Below are 23,361 nucleotides of genomic sequence, written 5' to 3'. Positions count from 1 at the left end.
TTAAAAGATATCCAGGTTTAATTAGACACCTGCACTCCCGGTTGTCCCGAGGGTAATGGGAAGTCGCCAATGCGACCACCAGAGAAGAAAAGGGGAAAACCATGTGCTTATTTTCTGGGGAGCAGTTTAAATAGCGTGTGGGAGTGGTCTTGACCTTTCCTGGGGAGGGGTCAAGATTTGGTGGGCCACCTTGACCCTCTTCAGGGAGGGGCCAAAGTTTGAGGAGTACAGGGGAGGGGCTTCCAAAGACGGAGGCCAGAGGCTGTGATTTACATTCCAGATTGTTTGTTTAAGGGGTTACAGGAAGCTGAGATGATATTTATGACCAACATTTTAGGCTCTCTTTGGAAAAGGGGCATGGACTCAAGTCTGGCTGTTTCCTGCAGGCATAGGGCAACTGGAAGAGGGGAGAGCTGGGTGTTGGTGGGTCCACGCTCAGCAAGAGGTGTGGCTGGAAAATCATCCTGTTCACTGTCATCCTGGAGACACCAGGCGTCTGTTTCTTGAGGGAGGTAAGAAGGCAGGTATCTAGGAGAAAGAAGATTGTTATTACCCATCTTGTTTGTATCGCCATAGATGAGAGTGCCAGGATGAGGAGCAGATAGGCCCTTCGTTGTGGTATCTTGGAAAATCGGAGGGTGGAAGGTCCTAACTGCTAGACAGACCAACACACGTGAGTAGGTGCCCGCTTGAGCCTGGAGAGATGGTACCAGCATGGGTGTCCCAGGAGTTTGGCAGCCGAGGGGGTGGTGAGGATTACCGTGTGAGGTCCTGTCCATCGAGGTTCAAGAGACCTAGGAGTCAGCTGTTTGAGGAGTACTCTGTTCCCTGGGGAGAGAGGGGCAGGTTCAAGGGCATTAGGGTCCACTGGTGTGGGGGCAGGTAGACAACTGTCAGTGTGTGAATGGAGAAGGGACCTCAGAAGAAAGAAGTAGGGTAGGTACCCTGCCAGTGGAGGAGTTTGGACTGGGAGGTGATGGTTAAGGAGAAAGGGCCTGCCATATTGCAGCTCAAAAGGGCTCAGGCTCATAGGGGAACCGTGGGGTGGCCCTGAGGCAAGTAAGGGCAATGCGGAGAAGGGAGGATCAAGATAATCTGAATTCAGTGGAGAACTTGGTTAGCTGTTGTTTGATGAGTCCATTGGCCCTCTCCACTTTTTCCGAGAATTGTGGATGATAGGGGATGCGAAATTTCCAGGAGATGTTGAAAGCTTCTGACACAAGCTCCATGACCCTGGAAGCGAATTTGACCTTTCCTGGGGAAGGGTCAAAGTTTGGCGGGCAAACCCTCAGGGAGGGGTCAAGGTTAGAGGGGCACAGGGAAGGGGCCTCTGAAGATGGAGGCTGGAGGCTGGGATTTACAATTATCATGGCAAAAACAGGGAGTTAAAGATTATAGACAGGATAGAGAAATTGAACGGCTCAGTAAAGGTTGATAGAATTTAAAAAAAATCAAATTGAGCATAGAAAAAAATTTGGAACACTATGAAAAGACCCAATATCTATGGGAACAGAAGGAGAACATCTACCATACAGAAGGCATAAAGAATTATCTCCAGGAAAGTCAAGTTCTATCTTATGCAGTATTTAGTATTTATTTTATTGAGACATACCTTTCTACATCTTGCATTCTCCGGGGCTTTATCTTACTAGTCTATTAAATCCACTTGGACTATGGTGTTTGACACTCATGGTCCTTAGATAATCCACATGGAGATGAAGCATTTGGAACCGCCCTCCATAACTTCATGGCTCATCTTCACTTTTATAATCATCATCATGTGGTTATTTTTATTGAGAGCTCTAACGCTTTTTTATTTTTGCTGTATTGTCTTCATTCATTGTTTCTTTGCTGCTATATAATGCTCTTCTTTATCTTTTTTACTTTGATGTGGGCTTTACCAGATCCCAGATTACCCATGTCTGCTTCTTATCCCTTTCTACTCACCTGAAGGACTGTCTCACATCCTTTGGCTCTTAGTCTGCCAATAATTATGTTTTTGGGGACAACTAATAGCCAGAGCTAGCTTTTAATCCCCTCCAACTGTCTTCCTCTCATTGTTGGTGAGTTGAGGCAATTTACACTGAAGGCTGTTATTCAGATGTACTTACTGATTTCTGTATTTTCACGGCTCCTGTTGCTGGTTGGTTGGATTGTACTCTCTCCACTGCCAGTAGTAGAGGTTTGCTGGCTTACGGTGTGACAAAATGGCTTCATTTCTAGGTCTCCTTACTTCATCACCTTCTCATGAAATACCCTTTCCTATGTTCCTGTGACTGAGAAAGGCTCTTTTACTCATCTCTGTAGAGTATTATTTTAAATATAATTTGTAGGGCTGGCTTCCAGGTCACAAACTGCTTTAGTGTGGGTTAGGCTTGACTTGAATTACCCCTATCTCTTTATATTTAAATATAACTTTCTGGGAATAGCAACCATTGTTGGTAGATATTCATTTCTAGGTTTGTTGCTGTTTGGGCTTCTGAAGAGAGATCTGGTGTATTGCCTCCATAAGGAAGTGACAATTGTATTCACAGCTGTTGATACTGTTTTATTTTCATTGTATTTTTGGAATCTTGACTTTGCGGTACAGAATGATTCTTCTCTACTCATGTCTATTTGGAGCTCTACATGTCTCTTATGTTTGAATGTCCCTTCTTTCTCTAATACTGAAATGTTCTGCTATCCTCTCAGTGCACAGGTACCAGATATGTGCAGCCTTTCTACATTCTGATGCCACATTGCCACATAAAATTCCATACTCAAGAACCACAGGATTCAGTTTTTAAAATTGGGAAAAAATACTATTTTAAATAAGTCTCTAATTTTGTGTTGGCCATATGTGTAGGCTACAGGTAACCTGCTGGCCATGGGTTGGTCACACCTGCATGCTTTCAGTGTTTGTATTAGCACCTTCTCCTCGGTGAGAATTTTTAGGCTTAATGTCTTTATCATGCACCAGGATTCTTGGGTATTCTGGCCATAATTTTAGTTTCTATCCCCACTGATGTGTAAATGTAAATTTTTATGAATCCTGTGTTCCATCATCTTTAATTCCCTTTAGTTATCAGTGATGCTCTCCAAAGTGTTTATTTGATTTGCAGAGATTTTGCTTTCAACACATCAGTTTGGTTTTTCTTTTCAAGGTCTCAGTGTTTGTGTTGGATTCATGTTGTTGATTTTATCCAGGACATTTTTCCATTTTGCTAACGTTTTCCTCTGTTTCCTGACTTTCTCCTCTGGGTCCTGTTTTGACTTCTTCTGCAAATTTGTACCTTTTTTCATGCCTATTGTCATTCTTAACAGAAAACGTGACATTGTCGTGGAGAATCTTGCCTCTCGGGACCTCTGTACCTCATCAGGTGTGAATTCAGAATTTTGGGATGAGACAAGCTTCCTGCTCTCTCCCGTTCTGTCAATGTCTTCGTTGTGGCGTGCACATCTTCTGTTTTAGACGTCTCATCTGGCTTTCTGAAGGGCCAGTCTTCTGGCTGACCAGCTTGCCCTTGGACGCTCAGGCCCCAGAACCACTCAACAGGAGAAAATAAATGGCTGTATTAACATCAACATGATATTGAATAACCCATACATGATATTGAAATACACTTAAAAGTCATTCAACCCACCAACATGTCGCCAGTGACAGAAATGCAAAGAGAATGGTAGAACAGTGTCAAACGCTACTTTGTTTAAGTACGGAAACAGTAAGAAGGTGAAATAAAGAAAGGAGGAAGGTATGTGGGGAGCAGGCTATACAGATGAAAAAAGTGGGGTGAAGAAGAATACTGTGGAAGGAAAGAGAAAATAGAAAGAGGTTAAACAAAAATTCCCAACAATGAAAAAGTTAAAAAGCAAAGGGAGGGATAAAAATCAAGTGTTAAAAATAAAGCAAAATAAAAACATCACTAAATATAGGGGGTGAAGAAAGAGGAACTTGTAAAAAGAAAATGTTGCCCAATAATGGAAATAGTCCATAAACAAAATTAGATGGATGTATGAAGAAGATATAACAAATTAAAATAATTTAGAAAATAATGCAAGAATTCTGCTTAAATGTGTACTTTTTTGTTTTGTTTTGTTTGAGACAGGGTTTCTCTGTAGCTTTGGAGCCCGTTCTGGAACTAGCTCTTGTAGACCAGGCTGGCCTCAAACTCACAGAGATTTGCCCACCTCTGTTTCCCGAGTGCTGGGATTAAAGGCGTGCACCACCACCTCCCGGCTAAATGTGTACTTTTTAAAAGTGGGATTCACTGGGGAGAAAAACAAACGATGGGTGTTGAAGAGTTTCTATGCCCTAAAAACTTGAAGACTGTTTATAGCTGCGAGGAGAGGGAGAGTTCGCGGAGCAGTGTGTATGCACGTCGGTGTGCGTGTGTGCGTGCGTGCGTGTGTGTGTGTGTGTGTGTGTGTGTGTGTGTGTGTCCATCGGAACCGTGGTCAAACTGGTGAATTTACTCCTTTGTGTACTAGAGCCCTCTACTGGCCACATTTAGCTTTGCACCTGTGATCTCGCGTTTTCCCACCGATCCACCCCCTGCTTAACTAGTATTTAACTGGAGATATCTTGGGTGTGCGGACTCAAAGGCGACCCTGAGGTGACTGACTTGTCTTTGTACTTGCAGGGCAGTCACTATGCTGGAGGGGTGCAGCTGTAAATATCAAGCGCATCGTGGAACTTCAGAGTTCTTGGGTTCTCCAGTTTGAGCCACCTACGGGCCTCAGCTCAGAACTATCAAGCTGCAGGCTTTTTATCTGTTGATGAGATCTGTTCATGGATCGCTGAGCTGGGGCTACTGACCTTAAGAACTTCCCAGCCTGAGTCTGCAACCCATTGTCTCAGCATCTGACTACCCCTCACCCCCTAGTGCTCAAGACTTGATCTATGACCTTTCCTCACCCAGAGACAGTGGCTGGCCACACTGAGCCAAGACTTGCACAGTTCTTGATCTCAGGCTCCCAGGGCAGCTCTGCTTTACCAATATTCTCTCTCAAGATGGCACCCGACCACTGCTCCCTGAATCAGTGAGCATAATAAAATAGGCTTTTCCTCTACCACTAACCTGTCGGAGAAATTCTGTCTTACCAAAACAAGCAAATTCTGCTCTTACAGGCTTGTTCTGAGAGTTATTGCCCATCTTTCATTTAGCTTACATTTGGAGGAAGTCTCTGTTTCTTCTTGCTTTATCAGGGGCTTTGATGAGGCCCTGCTCCGCTTATTTATCTATGTTACCACCCGTTTTCCATCCTGGAGCCTTTAACTTCCTTGTGCATTTCCAATCCGCTTCCTCTGTTTCTCTCTGCAATATACTCTATGCTTTCTTATTCCAGCTTCCTGCCTTCCTGGCTCATACCGTGACAGCTTCAGCTATCTTACCCAGGAGCCTCTTGTTTTTCATATACAGTCATACGTGTATAGGCACATAATTTGCTTTGAAGCCTACAGGTTTTGTGTTGGCCAATTGAGGGTAACTATTATGTCCATTATTTCAGATAATTTTTGTTTCTTTCTACGAAATACTTAAAGTTCACAATTTTAGCTAGATGTAAGCTCATAACATAGCATAGCATCATAACATAACATAACATAGCATAACATAACATAGCATAACAACATAACACAGCATAACAACATAACACAGCATAACATAACATAAAACAACATAACATAACATAGGTTGTGTAATGGCAAAGGGGCACAGCTCGGAAGAGTGAGGCAAGTTGCGTAGCTCAATCCCTCACACGCAGATGCTCCCCCCACCCCTCTCTGAAAGACTGCTGGCCAGATTCCAGCATCTCCAAGGACACTGTCCTTCCACAAGACTCCAAGTTGTGTTTTTTCCTGGTTGCCCTGGATGCAAACATCACTACCTCCTATTATTATTTAAAGGAAAACTAACATTTGGAATTATTGCCATAGCTAAATACAATGCGCTTTTGGCTACTTTGAAAAACCAACATATTTTCATGGAATATAGCCATCCTACTATGCACTTGAACTCTGAGTCATATCATTCTATCTGTGTGCATTGTACCTGTCAATCAGCCTCTCTCCACCTTCCTGCTACTTCCAGCTTCTGCAAGTTATCATTTTTCTGTTGTAATTTTTTATTATTTGTGAGAGTTTTATACGTGTGCACATGAAATATAATCATACCCATTCTGTATTTCCCTCCTCCAACTCTTTCTATTCTCCCAATACATACCCTGCAACTTGGTGTCCTCCTCCCTCACCTTCTTCTTCTCCTTTTCCTTTTCTATCCCCTCTTCTTATAACCTGCTGAGTCCAATTAGTGCTGTACAAATGTGCACAAGGCTGTGAGTCCATCCACTAGGTCATGGGAAGGCTACCAGTGAGCATAGTCTCAAAATAGCATGGTTCCACCTTCTCCTGAAGCTGTCAGCTGCCAAAAGCTCCCTGCAACAGACAGGGCCTGAAGAGTGCCTCTCCCATTCATGTCAGAGTTGAGGCTGGTATATGCAGGCAACCACAGCTGCTGGGAGTTCATGATTGCAACAGCTCTGTCATCCCAGAAGACAGCATTGCATAGCGCCCCTCCCCATCATCCCGCTCTTACATTCTTTTTTTTTTAATTAAAAATTTCCGCCTCCTCCCCGCCTCCCATTTACCCCCCTCCCCCCTCCACTCCTCCTCCCTCTCCTATTCAGAGAGCAGTAAGGGTTCCCTGCCCTGTGGGAAGTCCAAGTTCCTCCCCGTTCCATCCAGGTCCAGGAAGGTGAGCATCCAAACAGGCCAGTCCCCCCCCGCCCCCACAAGCCAGCATGCGGAGCAGGATCCAAATCCAGCGTCATTGTCTTTGGCTTCTCAGCAGCCCTCACTGTCCGCCATGCTCAGGGAGTCCGGTTCCATCCCATGCTCTCTCAGTCCCAGTCCAGCTGGGCCTGGCAAGCTCCAAATAGATCAGCCCCAACATCTCAGTGGATGTGGGGACCCCCCGCAATCCAGACTTCCTTGCTCACATTTTCCCTCCTTCTGCTCCTCATTTGGACCCTGGGAGCTCAGTGAGGTGCACCAATGTGTGGCTCTGTCTCTATCTCCATCCATCGCCAGATGAAGGTTCCCTCACGGTCCTGACTTTCTTCCTCATGTTCTCCCTCCTTCTGTTCCTCGTCAGGACCCTGGGAGCTCAGTCCAGTGCACCAGTGTGGGGCTCTGTCTCTATCTCCATCCATCGCCAGGTAAAGACTATACTTTCAGGGATCATTTCTATAGTTCGTTGCTCTTACATTCTTTAACCCTCCTCTTACAGTGTTCCCTGAGCCCTGGGTCTGATACAGTCTCATTGAAAATTCACAACTTTGTTTGTGCTTTCCAATACCACGGTATTTTCAATTCCATATTATGAGCTAGGTCGTGTGATATTTTTATCTTTATGTTTCTGAATTATTTCTCTTAATGGGCTCTCTAGATTCAACCACATCCAAAAGATCACACTGCATTTTAATATCTGAATATACTCCATTATGTACATATGCCACATTTTCTCGGTCTGTTTTCCTGGTGGAGATGTGGTGGTTGTGCATTTTGGTGACTGTTCATAGTGCTGTATAAAATAGGAGAATTCACTAATCACAACAAGCTGACTGCATTTTCTTTGGAACTATACCAGCCAGTGTAATTCTTGGCCCACAAGTAGTTCTGAGTTTGTGAGGTACCCTTCACATTACTTTCCATAATTCTTTTTTTTCCGGTTTATTTATTTTTTATTAAAAATTGCCATCTCCTCCCCTCCTCCTCCCCCCCTTCCCTCCCCTCCCCTCCACCCACATCCCCACTCCCTCCCTCTTGAGGCCAAACAGCCATCAGGGTTCTCTACACTATGTTGAGTCCAAGGTCCTCCCAACTCCCCCCAGGTCCAGGAAGGTGAGCAACCGAACTGACAAGGCTCACACAGAGCCCGTCCATGTCGTAGAGACCAAGCCCATCGCCATTGTCCTTGGCTCCTCGGTCAGCCTCCACCATCAGCCACCCTCAGAGAGTCCGATTTGGTCGCATGTTCCATCAGTCCCATTCCAAGTGGACTTGGTGGTCTCCCATTAGTTCTGTCCTGCCGTCTCAGTGGGTGAACGCGTCCCTCATGGTTCTGACTTTCTTTCTCATGATCTCTCTCCATCCGCTCCTCATCAGAACTTTGGGAGCTCAGTCCGGTGCTCCAATGTGGGGCTCTGTCTCTATCTCCATCCATCGCCAGGTGAAGGTTAAGGCTCACAGTGAGCCCCTCCATGCTGTAGAGTTCACATTCATTGCTGTTGTCCTTGGTTTCTCAGTCCTCCTCCACCGTCAGCCACATTCAGAGAGCCTGGTTTGGTCCCCTGTTCCATCAGTTCCATTCCAACTGGACTTGGTGGTCTCCCGTTAGATCTGTCCCACCGTCTCAATGGGTAAACGCACTCCTCATGGTCCTGACTTCCTTGCTCATGATCTCCCTCCTTTTGCTCCTCATCGGGACCTTGGGAGCTCAGTCCGGTGCTCCTATGTGGGGCTCTGTCATTTTCTCCATCCAATGCCAGGTGAAGGTTCTATGGTGATATGCAAGATATTCATGAGTATGGCAATAGGATCTGGACATTTCTGGCACCCTCTCCTCAGCTGCCCAAGGACCTAGCTGGGGGCGTCTTCCTGGACACCTGGGAACCCCTCTAGAGTCAAGCCTCTGCCAACCCTAGAATGGCTCCCTTAAGTAAGATATATAATTCCTTGTTCCCATATCCACCCTTCCTATATCCCAACCATCCTATTCCCCCAAGCTCTTCCCATCCTCCACTTCACACTTTTCTCGCCCCATCCCCCCTCCCCCCATCCCACCCCACCCCTATGTTCCCATTTTTTGTCCGGCAATCTTGTCTACTTCCAGTATCCAGGAGGATAACTATATGTTTTTCTTTGGGTTCACCTTCTTATATAGCTTCTCTAGGATTTTTACGAATTATAGGCTCGATGTCCTTTATTTATGGCTAGAACCCAATTATGAGTGAGTACATCCCATGTTCATCTTTTTGGGCCTGGGTTACCTCACTCAGGATGGTGTTTTCTATTTCCCTCCATTTGCATGCAAAATTCAAGATGTCATTGTTTTTTACCGCTGAGTAGTATTCTAGCATGTATATATTCCACACTTTCTTCAACCATTCTTCCACTGAAGGGCATCTAGGTTGTTTCCAGGTTCTGGCTATTACAAATAATGCTGCTATAAACATAGTTGAACAGATGCTTTTGTAATATGATTGGGCATCTCTTGGGTAAATTCCCAAGAGTGGGATTGCTGGGTCCTGGGGTAGGTGGATCCCAAATTTCCTGAGAAACCTCCACACTGCTTTCCAAAGCGGTTGCACAAGTTTGCATTCCCACCAGCAATGGATGAGTGTACCCCTTACTCCACATCCTCTCCAGCAAAGGCTATCATTGGTGTTTTGGATTTTAGCCATTCTGACAGGTGTAAGATGGTATCTTAACGTTGTTTTGATTTGCATTTCCCTGATTGCTAAGGAGGTTGAGCATGACTTTAAGTGTCTTTTGGCCATTCGAACTTCTTCTGCTGAGAATTCTCAGTTCAGTTCAGTGCCCCATTTTTTAATTGGGTTCATTAGCATTTTAAAGTCTAGTCTCTTGAGTTCCTTATATATTTTGGAGATCAGACCTTTGTCTGTTGTGGGGTTGGTGAAGATCTTTTCCCAGTCAGTAGGCTGCCTTTTTGTCTTAGTGACAGTGTCCTTTGCTTTACAGAAGCTGCTCAGCTTCAGGAGGTCCCATTTATTCAATGTTGCCCTTAATGTCTGTGTTGCTGGGGCTATACGTAGGAAGCGGTCTCCTGTGCCCAAATGTTGTAGAGTACTTCCCACTTTCTCCTCTAACAGGTTCAGTGTGTTCAGATTGATATTGAGGTCTTTAATCCATTTGGACTTGAGTTTTGTGCATGGTGATAGACACGGATCTACTTTCATTCTTCTACAGGTTGACATCCAGTTATGCCAGCACCATTTGTTGAAGATGCTTTCTTTCTTCCATTGTGTGCTTTTAGCTCCTTTATCAAAAATCAGGTGTTCATAGGTTTGTGGGTTAAGATCTGGGTCTTCTATTCGATTCCATTGGTCGACTTCTCTATTTTTATGCCAATACCAAGCTGTTTTCAATACTGTAGCTCTGTAATAGAGTTTGAAGTCAGGGATGGTAATGCCTCCAGAAGTTCCTTTATTGTATAAGATTGTTTTGGCTATCCGGGGTTTCTTGTTCTTCCATATAAAGTTGATTATTGTCCTCTCAAGATCTGTGAAGAATTTTGATGGGATCTTTAAGGGGATTGCATTAAATCTATAGATTGCCTTTGGTAGTATTGCCATTTTTTACTATGTTGATCCTCCCAATCCACGAGCAAGGGAGATCCTTCCATTTTCTGGTATCCTCTTCAATTTCTTTCTTCAAAGACTTAAAGTTCTTGTCAAATAGGTCTTTCACTTCCTTGGTTAGAGTTACCCCAAGATATTTTATGCTATTTGTGGCTATCGTGAAAGGTGAAGCTTCTCTGATTTCTTTCTCTGCTTCCTTATCCTTTGTATATAGGAGGGCGACTGATTTTTTGGAGTTGATCTTGTAACCTGCCACAATACTAAAGGAGTTTATCAGCTGTAAAAGTTCTTTGGTGGAGTTTTTGGGGTTGCTTATGTACACTATCATATCATCTGCAAATAATGAAAGTTTAACTTCTTCCTTTCCAATTCGAATCCCCTTGATCCCCTTGTTTTGTCTTATTGCTATTGCTAGAACTTCAAGTACTATATTGAAGAGATAAGGAGAGAGTGGACAGCCTTGTCGCGTTCCTGAATTTAGTGGGATGGCCTTGAGTTTCTCTCCATTTAATTTGATGTTAGCTGTCGGCTTGCTGTAAATAGCCTTTTTTTTATTTGTTTTTGTTTTGTTTTGTTTTGTTTTTCGAGACAGGGTTTCTCTGTGGCTTTGGAGCCTGTCCTGGAACTAGCTCTTGTAGACCAGGCTGGTCTCGAACTCACAGAGATCCGCCTGCCTCTGCCTCCCGAGTGCTGGGATTAAAGGCGTGCGCCACCACCGCCCGGCTAATAGCCTTTATTATATTTAGGAATGACCCCTGTATCCCTAATCTCTCCAAGACCTTTATCATAAAGGGGTGCTGAATTTTGTCAAATGCTTTTTCTGCATCTAATGAGATGACCATATGGTTTTTATCCTTCAGTTTATTTATATGATGGATTACATTGATAGATTTTCGTATGTTGAACCAGCCCTGCATCTCTGGGATGAAGCCTACTTGATCATAGTGGATAATTTTTCTAATGTGTTCTTGGATTCTGTTTGCCAGTATTTTATTGAGAATTTTTGCATCGATGTTCATGAGTGAGATTGGCCTGTAATTCTCTTTCTTGGTTAAGTCTTTGTGTGGTTTAGGTATCAGGGTAATTGTAGCTTCATAAAAGGAATTTGGCAATGACTGTTCTGTTTCTATATTATGAAATACCTTAAGGAGTATAGGTATTAGGTCTTCTTGGAAGTTCTGGTAGAATTCTGCATTGAACCCATCAGGTCCTGGGCTCTTTTTGGTAGGGAGGTTTCTGATAACAGTTTCCAATTCTTCACGACTAACAGGACTATTTAGAGCATTTACCTGGTCCTGGTTTAACTTTGGTACATGGTACTTATCTAAAAAAGTGTCCATTTCTTTTACATTTTCCAATTTTGTGGCATACAGGCTTTTGTAGTAAGATCTAATGATTCTTTGGATTTCCTCTGTGTCTGTGGTTATGTCCCCTTTTTCATTTCTGATCTTATTAATTTGTGTGTTCTCTCTCTGCCATTTGGTTAGTTTGGCTAGGGGTTTGTCAATCTTGTTGATTTTCTTCAAGAACCAGCTTTTTGTTTCATTGATTCTTTGGATTGTTTTCTGTGTTTCTATTTTGTTGATTTCAGCCCTCAGTTTGATAATTTCCAGTCTTCTACTCCTCCTAGGTGAGTCTGCTTCTTTCTTTTCTAAAGCTTTCAGGTGTGCTGTTAAGTCTCCAATGTGTGCTTTCTCCGTTTTTTTTAAGTGGGCACTTAGTGCTATGAATTTTCCTCTTAGCACTGCTTTCATAGTGTCCCATAAGTTTGAGTATGTTGTGTCTTTATTTTCATTAAATTCAAGAAAGACTTTAATTTCTTTCTTTATTTCTTCCTTGACCCAGCTGTGGTTCGGTAGTTGACTGTTCAGTTTCCATGAGTTTGTAGGCTTTCTGGGGGTAGCATTGTTGTTGAATTCTAATTTTAATCCATGGTGATCCGATAAGATGCAGGTGGTTACTAATATGTTTTTGTAACTGTGGAAGTTTGCTTTGTTACCGAGTATGTGGTCAATTTTCGAAAAGGTTCCATGAGCCGCAGAGAAGAAGGTATATTCTTTCCTGTTTGGGTGGGACGTTCTATAGATGTCTGTTAAGTCCATTTGGTTCATTACCTCTATTAAGTCTCTTAATTCTCTGTTAGGTTTCTGTCGAATTGACCTGTCCATTGGTGAAAGAGGAGTGTTGAAGTCTCCCACTATCAGTGTGTTTGGTTTGATGGCTGTCTTGAGTTCTAGTAATGTTTCTTTTATATAAGTGGGTGCTTTTGTATTAGGGGCATAGATATTCAGGATTGAGACTTCATTCTGATAGATTTTTCCTGTGATGAGTATAAAGTGTCCCTTTCCATCTCTTCTGATTGATTTTAGTTTGAAGTCAACTTTGTTGGAAATTAGTATGGCCACACCGGCTTGTTTCTTAGGTCCATTTGCTTGATAAACTTTTTCCCAACCCTTTACTCTGAGTATATGTCTGTCTTTGTGGTTGAGGTGTGTTTCTTGTAAACAGCAGAATGTTGGATCCTGTTTTCGTATCCAATCTCTTAGCCTGTGCCTTTTTATAGGTGAATTGAGTCCATTGATATTAAGTGATATTAATGACCAGTGGATGTTAACTCCGGTTGTCATTTTTTATTTGGTAGTAGAGATTGTGTGTTTCCTTTCTTTGCGATGTGCTGGTGAAGGGTCGCTAGATGTCTGAGTTATTTTGGGCAATGCTGGACTCCTTTGTTTGTGAATTTCCTTCTATTACTTTCTGTAAGGCTGGATTTGTGGCTATGTATTGTTTAAATTTGTTTTTATCCTGGAATATTTTGTTTTCTCCATTTATAGTGAATGAAAGCTTGGCTGGGTATAGTAATCTGGGCTTGTATCCATGGTCTCTTAGTTTCTGCAAAACATCTATCCAGGACCTTCTGGCTTTCATGGTTTCCATAGAGAAGTCAGGTGTTAGTCTGATAGGTTTACCTTTATATGTTACTTGACCTTTTTCCTTTGCAGCTCTTAATATTCTTTCTTTATTCTGTATGTTTTGTGTTTTGATTATAATATGGTGAGGGGATGTTTTTTTTTGATCCAGTCTATTTGGTGTTCTGTAAGCTTCTTGAACCTTAATAGGAATATCTTTTTTTAGGTTTGGGAAGTTTTCTTCTATAATTTTATTAAATATATTTTCTGAACCATTGAGCTGTATTTCTTCTCCTTCTTCTACGCCTATTATTCTTAGGTTTGGTCTTTTTATTGTGTCCCAGATTTCCTGAATGTTTTGTGATGAGGATTTGTTGGATTTGCTGTTTTCTTTGATCAGTGCATTTATTTTCTCTATGGTATCTTCAGAATCTGAGATTCTTTCTTCTATCTCTTGTATTCTGTTGGTTATGCTTGTTTCTGTATTCTCTGTTCGTTTACATAGATTTTCCAAATCCAGTTGGCCCTTGGGTTGTGTTTTCTTCCTTGCCTCCATTTCAGTTTTCAAGTCTTGCACTGTTTCCATTATCTGTTTGATTGTTTTTTCTTGGTTTCCTAGGATATCGTTTACCGATTTACTCAATTCTTCAAACTTTTTGTTATTCTTCTCGTCCATTTCCTTAAGTGAGTTTTTCACCTCCTGTTTAAGGGACTCTATTACTTTCATAAAGTCAATTTTTTCTACTTCTTCTTGATTAGTGTGTTCAAGTCCTCCTGTTATAAGTTCGCTGGGTTCTGGTGCTTTCATGTTGTTTTTCAAATTGTTGGAGGAATTCTTGCATTGGCGCCTGCCCATTTGTTCCTCTGAATAATCCCCTTTGGGTCTTCTTTCAGAAGTTCAATTCACCCCAGTGAATTAAATTCACTCACCCCAATGAATGATGGATCCTCTGGCAGACTGTCAGGTCTCCTTGCAGGCCAAACAGCTCACTGACAAAGGGCCTACCTTGCTGCAGGCAGTCTAATGAAGGAGGGGACCTCCCACCGGCCTGGGTGCACTCAATTCCAGGTCCCCAGAGCCCAAACAGGCTGAGCTGTGGGATTTTGTGGCCCCAAAGACAGGAGGATGAGGCAGGGGGAGGGGGGAAGGATTCTGGGTGCAAGCTGGGAAGGGACAGGAAGAGAGAGGCAGTATCCGGGGAGAATAACCCCTGCAGGAAGAGCAGGAAGTGTGCGGGTGGCGGGGGGAGTTGTGGAATGTTGGTGGTCCCTCTCTGGGCAGCTGCCGCGGTTCGGTTCGGACACTCACTCCTCACTCACCCCAAAGAATGATGGATCCTCTGGCAGACTGTCAGGTCCCCTTGCAGGCCAAGCAGCTCTCAGACAAAGGCCTACCTTGCCCCAGGCAGGCCAGTATAGGAGGGGACCTCCCACGGGCCTGGGTGCACTCAATTCCAGGTCCCCAGAGCCCAAACAGGCTGAGCTGTGGGATTTTGTGGCCCCAAAGACGGGAGGATGAGGCGGGGGGGGGGGGGGGGGGGGGGGGAGGGGGGGAGGATTCTGGGTGCAAGCTGGGAAGGGACAGGAAGAGAGAGGCAGTATCCGGGGAGAATAACCCCTGCAGGAAGAGCAGGAAGTGTGCGGGTGGAAGGGGAGTTGTGGAATGTCGGTGGTCCCTCTCCGGGCAGCTGCCAAGGTTCGGGCACTCACTCCTCACTCACCCCAAAGAATGATGGATCCTCTGGCAGACTGTCAGGTCCCCTTGCAGGCCAAGCAGCTCTCAGACAAAGCCATAATTCTTATTAAAATGCCCATCCCCTCCCACACTGGAGTTCTCCTTCCTCCACATCTTTCCTGATATTTGTCGTTTTGGTCATAGCCAATCTAACTGTACTAAGAAAATACCTCATTATAGCTTTGATTTGCATTGCTTTGATAGTTAATTGGTGATATTGAGCAGCTTTTGCATCTATTTCTTGCCCATGTCTTCTCTGGATACATGTTTTAGGGCCGCTTTTAAACTGGGTTATATGGAAATGTCTTTGAGTTATAACATTTAAGCCCATTAAAGTAGATATTGGTATGTGGAAAGAAATAGGGTTCTAGCTTCATTTTTCTCCATGTGGATATTGATTTTTCCTGTCATTATTTATTAAACAGACTATCATTTTTCAGATGTGTATTTTTCAACTTTGTAAAGAATTAGGTGGCTCATTTCTAGGCTCTCTCTTCTATTCCATGTTTCTAGAGGTAGGTTTCTGTGCCACTACCATGTTAATTTGGTAACTATAACTTTGTAGTATATTTGAAATCTAGTAATATGGTATTTGCATCATTTTTCTTACTAAGAATTGCTCAGAATTTCTTTGGCTTCTCAGAGTTTTAGGATTTATTTTCTTTCTGTAGACAATACCAATGCCATTTTGATAAGGATTACATTAAACCTGTAGAATGATTAGGGTAATATGGATATTTTAGCAACATTAATTCTCTTAATCCATAGATACTAGATATCTTTTCATTTATTTATATTCTCTTCAATTACTTTTCCTTTCTTTTTTTCTGTGTGTACTATGTATTGTATGTTCTGTATGTCTGTCTGTATGTATGTAGTGCTTATACACCTTCACACAATGCAGAACGTGAGAAAGACACCAGTTGTCTTTATCTCTCTGTGTGCTGTTGCCCTGAGATGGGGTCAGTCATTGAACCAGAAGCTCACTGCTTTGGCTCAGCCAACTAGCCAGCCAATCTGCATAACCTAGTTCCTCCAACTGCCCCCCACCCTACCCCAGCACTGTCCTGAGATTACAGGCCCTCACAGCCATGTCCAGCCTCTTAAGTAAGTGCTGGGGATTCAATCTCAGGTTCTCATGCTTCCAGGGCAAGTGCTCTTACCCACTGAGCCACAAACCTAGCTCTCTTCAAAGTCTTTATCATTATTTGATTTTTCCACTTTAGTGATCTTTCAGCATCTCCATTATACTTATTTTAAAATATTTGATTACTCCTTCAAAACCAAGGCAAGAAAAGGGATTCTCAGCCTATCCTTTGTAGGATCATCAAGTTATGAATACTGGTGTCTTTGACACTGGGTTACCTAGTAATGGGTACGTGACTCAAAAGGATGTTTCAGCACCAGATTTTAGTGTACTATTCTCCACCTATTAGTTGATTGTAGTAGGAGGCTGCTTGTTTGTTCCTGGCTTCTCAGCCCCAAAGTAATCACACAGGAACCATATCATTTGCAATACACTTTGGCTAATAGCTTAAGTGTATTTCTGGCTAACTCATTTTAAATTAACCCATCTCCATTAATCTGTGTATTGCCACAAGGGTATGGCTTACTGGGTAAGTTCTGGTGTCTGTCTCCAGAGGGGCTACATGGCCTCTTTTCTCCCAGCATTCAGTTTAGTTTTCCCTGCCTACCTCTGTTTTGTCCTGCTATAGGCCCAAAGCAGTTTATTAACCCATTTCTATTAATCTGTGTATCACCACATGGCTGTGGCTTACTGGCTAAAGTTCCTGTGTCTGTCTCCAGTGGGGCTACATGGCTTCTCTCTGACTCTGCCCTTCTTTCTCCCAGCATTCAGTTTAGTTTTCCCTGCCTACCTAAGTTCTGCCTTGCTATAGGTCCAAAGCAGTTTCTTTATTTGTTAATGGTAATCACAGCATACAGAGGGAGTCCCACGTCATACCTGGACCTGGACACTTTCTTTCAGACAGTTTTTAATTATTGTTTTGGTTTTACTATTTATTAATTTATTGGTCTGTTATGGGTCGTCTTGGTTTTAGTTGGTGATTTGGATGAATTTAGAAATCCATTCATTTCTTTTAGATTTTATAATTTGGAGGAATATAGGTTTTAAAATTATTCCCTTTCTTTGGTTTGTGTTGTAATGTTTTTCTTGTTCATTTCTGATTCTGCTGATTTTGGGCTTGAGTCATTTCTTTCTTCTGGTTAATCAGACCATAAGTCTATCAATCCTCTTTTATCTTTTAAAAAAAGATTTATATATTTATCCATATGAGTGTCTTGCTCACATGTATATCTGTGCACCATGTGTGTGCCTGGTGCATGCAGAGGTCAAAAGAAGTTATTAGATCTCCTGGAATTGGAGTTTTGGATGGTTATGAGCCACCATGTGGGTGATGGTAATAAAACCTGGGTACTCTGTAAAAGCAACAGTCTCTTAACTGCGAGCCATCTTTCCAGGCCCTTGTTCATCCTTTCAAACAATCTGCTCTTAGGTTCATCTTAATACTCTTTTTTTTTATTCTATTTCTTTCATTTCTGTTCTGATTTTTGTTGTTTCTTCCTGTCTGCTGGATTAGGGTTGGGTATGTTCTTATTTTTCCAAATTCTTGAATTGTATCATTAAGTCATTTATTTGTGCTGTTTCTAATATTTAAATATAGGCTCTTAGAGCAAAAAATGCCTCATGTAGGATCTCTTTTAATATGCCCCAGATGTTTTGTCAATTTCACTTAATTCCAAGAAATTTGAATTCCTTTGTTGGTTTCTTATATGATCTACTCATCATTCAGAAATATATTATTTAATCTTTACAGATCTGTGTAGTTTCTAGAGTTTCATCTGTTGTTGATTTTAAGCTTTGCATCATGAAAATAAAGGATATGTGGGATTATTTTTTTTCTGAATTTGTTAAGTTTTTGTTGTTTCCCAGGATATGATCTGTTTTAGAGAGTCTTCCATGAGTTGCTGAGTAGAATATATATTTATATTCTGTAGTTTCTTTTGATACATGATGTGATTTATTCCTGATGTTTCTTTTTCCCAGAAATACCTAAGTATTAAAGAAAGTGGGGTATTGAAATCACCTGTTGTGTTAGTTTGAATGCGAAGGCCCCCATAATCTCATAGGGAGTGGCACTATTAGGAGGTGTGAACTTATTGGAGTTAGAGTGTCACTGTGAGGGCAGACTTTGAGGTTTTCTATGCTCAGAATGCCACCTGGTGAGTCAGTCAACTTACTGCTGCCTTCTGGTCAAGATGTATTATCACCATCTGCCTACACACTGCCATGCTCCCTGTCATAATGATAATGGACTGAACCTCTGAAACTGTAAATGAGCTACCCCAATTAAATGTTTTCTTTATAAGAGTGCTGTGGTCATGGTGTCTCTTCACAGCAATAAAAAATCAAGCTAAGACACCTACTGTAACTGAGATGGATTTTATCTGTATATTTAAGTCTCATAGTATGCTTCTTATGACATTGGGTTTTTGATCAAACCAGAGTCTGATGCATACATGTTTAGGATTGCAATGTCTTCTTGATCAATTGTTTCCTTGATTATAATAATGTGTCCTTTATTTCTTCTGATTAGTTTGAAGTCTATTTTATCAGATACTAGGATTTCTACAAATACTGGTTTCCAGGTCACATATTTTTGCTGTCAATTTAAAGTGGAGCCTATCATTAAAACTGAGTGGTTTCTTGTAGACAAACAGAAAGGGTTTTGATTTTGTTGTTGAGCTAATGTATGTCTTTTGATGGGTGAATTAAATCTATTAACATTCAAAGTTATTGAAGGACATGTGATGATTGCATTATTGTTTGATCCCTCTTCCTCTTTGTAGAAATTGTAGCTTCATTTCCTTGCGTTGTGTAGTGTCTTGGTTATGCTTTTCCCTCTCTTCAGTCTGAGGTGTTGCTTATAATATTCTCTGTAGGACTGGTTTGATGTACATGCATTCTTTTGAGCTGCTTGTATCATGGAAAGGTCTTCTTTCTCCTTCAACTATGGTAGATAGTTTTGCTGGATATAATAGTCGAGGTCAGCATCTATGGTTTCTTAGAACTTAGAATACATTCAAAGCTCTTCTGGATTTTAAAATGATAATGGAGAAATCATCTGTTATTCTGATAGATTTCCTTTTATGTGGCTAGTGTTTTTTTCTGTAGCATCTTTCATTATCCCCCTTTGGTTTTGTATATTTAGTGTTTCAATTATAATATGCAATGAGTAGTTTTTTTTCAATTGTGTCTATTTGGTATTCTGTATGCTTCTTGTATTTTATGGGTGTGTTTTTCCTTTATTTGGGAAAGTTTTCTTCTATGATCTTGTTGACAGTCTGGTCTGTGGTGTGATCTGGGATTCTTCTCTTTCTTCCATGCCTATAATTCAATGCCTTGGTCTTTTTGTGGTGTCACACAGTTCTTGTGTGTTCCTCTCATATGCTTTTCTTTAAAAAAAAAACATTGTCATATTCTTTGCTTGAGTTGATCGATTCCTCCACTTTACTTCTCAGTCATGATATTTTATCATCTGCTTATTCAGTTCATGTCTAGGGCTTTCCCCCAGGGATTTTAAATTGGGTTGTTAAGTTTTTTAATTGCATCTTAATTTTAGTTTGAACCCCCTTCAATATTTCTATCTCTTTATTGAGTTCAACTTTTAAATCTTGTATTGTCTTCATCATCTCCTTCAGTGGTGTATTCATGGTTTTGGGCATTTATTGTTAATTCTCTTTAATGCACTGGTTTTTGTGTGTCTTCTGTAAAGCCATTGAATTCTTGAGTTTATGATTGTTCTTTGAAACTCTGTGTCCTGGATTTCATCTAGGTCATTCTCATTAGAGAACATTCCTATAGAGTAGGTTTGAGGTGGGACACACTGTCTTGTTGTATTATGTTTTATTTGTATGTGTTTTTGTGATGAGACCTAGGCAAGTGAACTTTCATTGGACATGTGTCTGGGGTGAACATCTAGCTTACTTACCTCAACAGGAGCCACATGACCGGAGTGTACAACTACTATAGCAGCTGGTCTAGCTCTGCCAGTGTGGAGATGTGACACGGGTAGTCTAAGGTCAAGGGAGGTCACCTAGTAGCACTGGTGTGTGAGCTGAGATTTTGGAGCCAGAGTCAGGCCTGAGATTGTGGAGATGGTGGGGGCAGGCTTGGTTCTGAGGGGACGAACCAGGCAAAGCAGTACAGGGTTTGTATGTTCAGACACAGGTCTGGGAGCATGAATATGGTGTGCGCAGGCTTCATTTTGAGGGAACCCACAAGGCAAAGCCAGTGTAGGAACTGTGTATCTGGAGTTTGTGAGTTTGGGCTGTGCCTGTGAGTTTGGGGTAAAATATGAACTTTGAATTATGACTTTGAAGGCCAGTCATGAACCTAAAGGAATTTTATAAAATTTTATTTGTCGTTGTATAATGATTTATAAAGTTCAGCTGAAAGGAAAGATCTAGGCCAGGTGCCCCATTCTGTTATCACTGAACTCAGGTGACTAAAGCAGACATGAGGGAAAGTCCAACCCGACCTCACAGTGAGATCTGATTTCGAAACAAACAATAATCAATCATAATCTTTTCAGAGGTATTTCTTCTGAAGATAAGACAGACCTATTATATCCTGAAAATTAAGGCTAAATCAATGAAAAGTTAAAAACTGAGCAACGGGCTTTAAAATGGATTATCAGCTAGAAGGTAACTGTAATTGAAAACAATTCTACCAGGAAGCACAATCTCTAATTGGTTTAAGTTGTTTTCATTAATAACTCCAAGCAGGTAAACAACTCGTATTCCACACCCCTGAATTGGAAGAAACTCCTACGGATGAGCATTAAGTATGGCCCCCTTCCAGCCAACTTATATACATTTTTCTTAGTAACAGGTTCATAATAGAAATCAATAACAAATAAATTAAAAAAATAAAATAGTGGGCATGGGAGGCAGTAGCCATTTTGGTATTTTAGAGAATGAACTGAGATCCCAAACAATGTATTTCACTTTAGCATTGCAGTGAAGCATTCATGTACAGTTGAGCCCAGTTACAGAACAGAAACAGAGATGATGTACACTGTGACATATATTTTACAAGACAGAGGATCGTGTTTCCTTCAACAGTCAAGGAGGGAACATGGGCAAAGCATTGGTTACCTCCACTAATATTTTCAAAGCTTCAATGCAAATAAAATCACTAATTGTTTTAGTTATTTTACCATCATTGGTAAATAGTTATTATTTCTGCTAAAAAATACTAATTTGTGGAAGACAGCACAATTTAAGTGGTATAGTTCAATATATTTCAGGAATTTCAAGCACACAGTTCCTATCACTTGAATGAAAAAGTTCAATAGATTTTGCAATCAAAATCTATTGCCATGCTGGGTTGTGAAGGCGCATGCCTTCAATCCCAGAACTCATGAGGCAGAGGCAGGTGGATTTCTGTGAGTTTAAGGCCAGGTTGGACTACAGAGCGAGTTTCTGGACAGCCAGGGTTACACAGGGAAACCATGCCTTGAAAAACAAACAAAAATCTATTGGCAGGGCCGGGTGGTGGTGGCGCACGCCTTTAATCCCAGCACTCGGGAGGCAGAGGTAGGTGGATCTCTGAGTTCGAGGCCAGCCTGGTCTACAAGAGCTAGCTCCAGGACAGGCTCTAGAAACTACAGGGAAACCCTGTCTCGAAAAACCAAAAAAAAAAAAAAAATAATCTATTGGCAGGAATACATGGAATAAAGAGAGTGGATTAGGAACACACGCTGCATTGTAATGTCTCCACGAGCCAGCAAACACCTGTATTTTATGGAGATATTTACACGGAAGGCATGTGAATTTTGTCATTCTGAACTGCTAAGGCTTGCACACTTGTTAAATTAGAGAAAAAAATATTTTTTGATGATTTCCACCCCAAGAACACATAATGTTTTCTCACCTTGACATTTTTATTCTGCACACAGCCTCCCTCAGAGCCTGGTGGACCTGCTTGTTGCGCAGGGTGTAGATGACAGGGTTCAGAAGCGGGGTCAGCACTGTGTTCACCAGAGCAGCCTCCCTGTTGGATTCCAGCCGGCTTGTTTGCTTCGGTTTCACATATATGAACACGCAGCTGCCGTACATGAGAGAGAGGACGATGAGGTGGGATGAGCAGGTGGAGAAAGCTTTCTGTCGCTCCCTGGCTGAGGGGAGACGCACAATTGTGAATACTATGCTGCTGTACGCAATGATGGTGACAATGAGGGACGAGAGAAGGATAATCAAAGCAAGGCCAAGGGTCAGAGTTTCCACAGATCTGGTGTCTGAGCAGGAGAGGTGGATCAGAGGGCCAAGGTCACAGAAGAAGTGTGGGATGACATGGGGACCACAAAAGGATAACCGGGACACCTTCACTACTACCCAAGTGATAAAGGCAAAAGTCACCGCAAGGCAGGCCGTGATCAGGAGGGTGCAGGTCCTCGGGTTCATGATGGTGGGATAATGCAGAGGCTTGCAGATGGCCACACACCTGTCCACTGACATCACAGCTATGAGAAGGAAGCCAAAGGCCCCAATGAATACAAAGACGAAGGCTTGTACGAAACAGGCAACAAAGGAAATCGTTTGCTTCCCTAAAAGAAATATAGCCAACAATTTAGGAATAACAGCACTGGTAAAGCAACACTCAAAGAAGGAGAAAATGCCGAGGAAAAAGTACATGGGGGTTTTCAGATGGGCGCTGGTGCAGACGACGGAGACGATGAGGACATTGCCTGTGATGGAGGCCAGGTATGCCAGCAGGTGCACTGAGAAGAGCAGCCTGCCCAGGCGCTGGACAGCAGGAAATCCCTCCAGGGTAAACTCCTGGACAGTGGTCCCGTTCCCCATTTCCACTGTCTTCACTTGTGATGAAGAGATCACAGAGAGCAGAGATGTTCTCACAGTGCACACATGGAGATCACTCAGCAGCCTGTTCAAAGTGTGGTGACGATTAAATGTGATGAAACATGTTGTTCTCTTTGCTTTTGGCCTAAACCTGTGTGTTTATGACTAAGTGTAACTATACTATCATAATTATTGTCATGTTCTTCTTTGATTCAGCCATCATTACTGTCACCTTTATAACCATCACCACCACCACTTATGCTGCCACCTGGAGTCAGAATTCCTCTCTGTCCCCACATCATGAGTATTAGATTCTTGCCACTCTGCCTCACCAGGAGAGATCAGAAGTGTCAGATTCTCAGAGAGGTTGGATCATATAACAGAGATATCAAAGACTGAATTCTTATTGCTTTTCAAAATTCCTGCTGTTTCTCAATACTATGACCAAGTATTTTTAATGTATTCAATTTGCATTTG

General features: G+C 42.1%; 1 protein-coding gene across 2 annotated transcripts; it reads right to left on the bottom strand.

The window, feature by feature from the left end:
• On the bottom strand, positions 1-23,054 carry LOC119807564 (olfactory receptor 6C74-like). Of its 2 annotated transcripts, XM_038319587.1 has the most exons (3): positions 21,959-23,054; positions 761-828; positions 388-528 (listed from the first exon to the last, which is right to left on the bottom strand). In XM_038319587.1, exons 1-2 carry the CDS (start codon positions 22,885-22,887, stop codon positions 795-797), a joined length of 963 nt encoding a protein of 320 aa, XP_038175515.1. In that variant the 5' UTR covers positions 22,888-23,054; the 3' UTR covers positions 388-528; positions 761-794. The 2 variants fall into 2 exon arrangements, with proteins under 2 accessions (XP_038175514.1, XP_038175515.1); XM_038319586.1 differs by lacking the exon at positions 761-828 and having other exon boundaries at positions 1-528.
• Positions 23,055-23,361: the final 307 nt, after the last annotated feature.

The sequence above is a fragment of the Arvicola amphibius genome, chromosome 2, assembly GCF_903992535.2.
Source record: "Arvicola amphibius chromosome 2, mArvAmp1.2, whole genome shotgun sequence".
Classification (NCBI taxonomy): domain Eukaryota; kingdom Metazoa; phylum Chordata; class Mammalia; order Rodentia; family Cricetidae; genus Arvicola; species Arvicola amphibius.
Note: the sequence above shows the minus strand (reverse complement) of the source record. Positions and strands in the feature narration are given on the sequence as shown.

Coding starts and splice junctions, on each gene's coding strand:
- LOC119807564 (XM_038319586.1), bottom strand. CDS start 22,887: ATGGGGAACGGGACCACTGTCCAGGAGTTTACCCTGGAGGGATTTCCT. Junction 529..21,958: donor TGCAGAATAAAAATGTCAAG/GTGAGAAAACAT, acceptor TCTTTCTCCTAG/ATACCTGCCTTCTTACCTCC.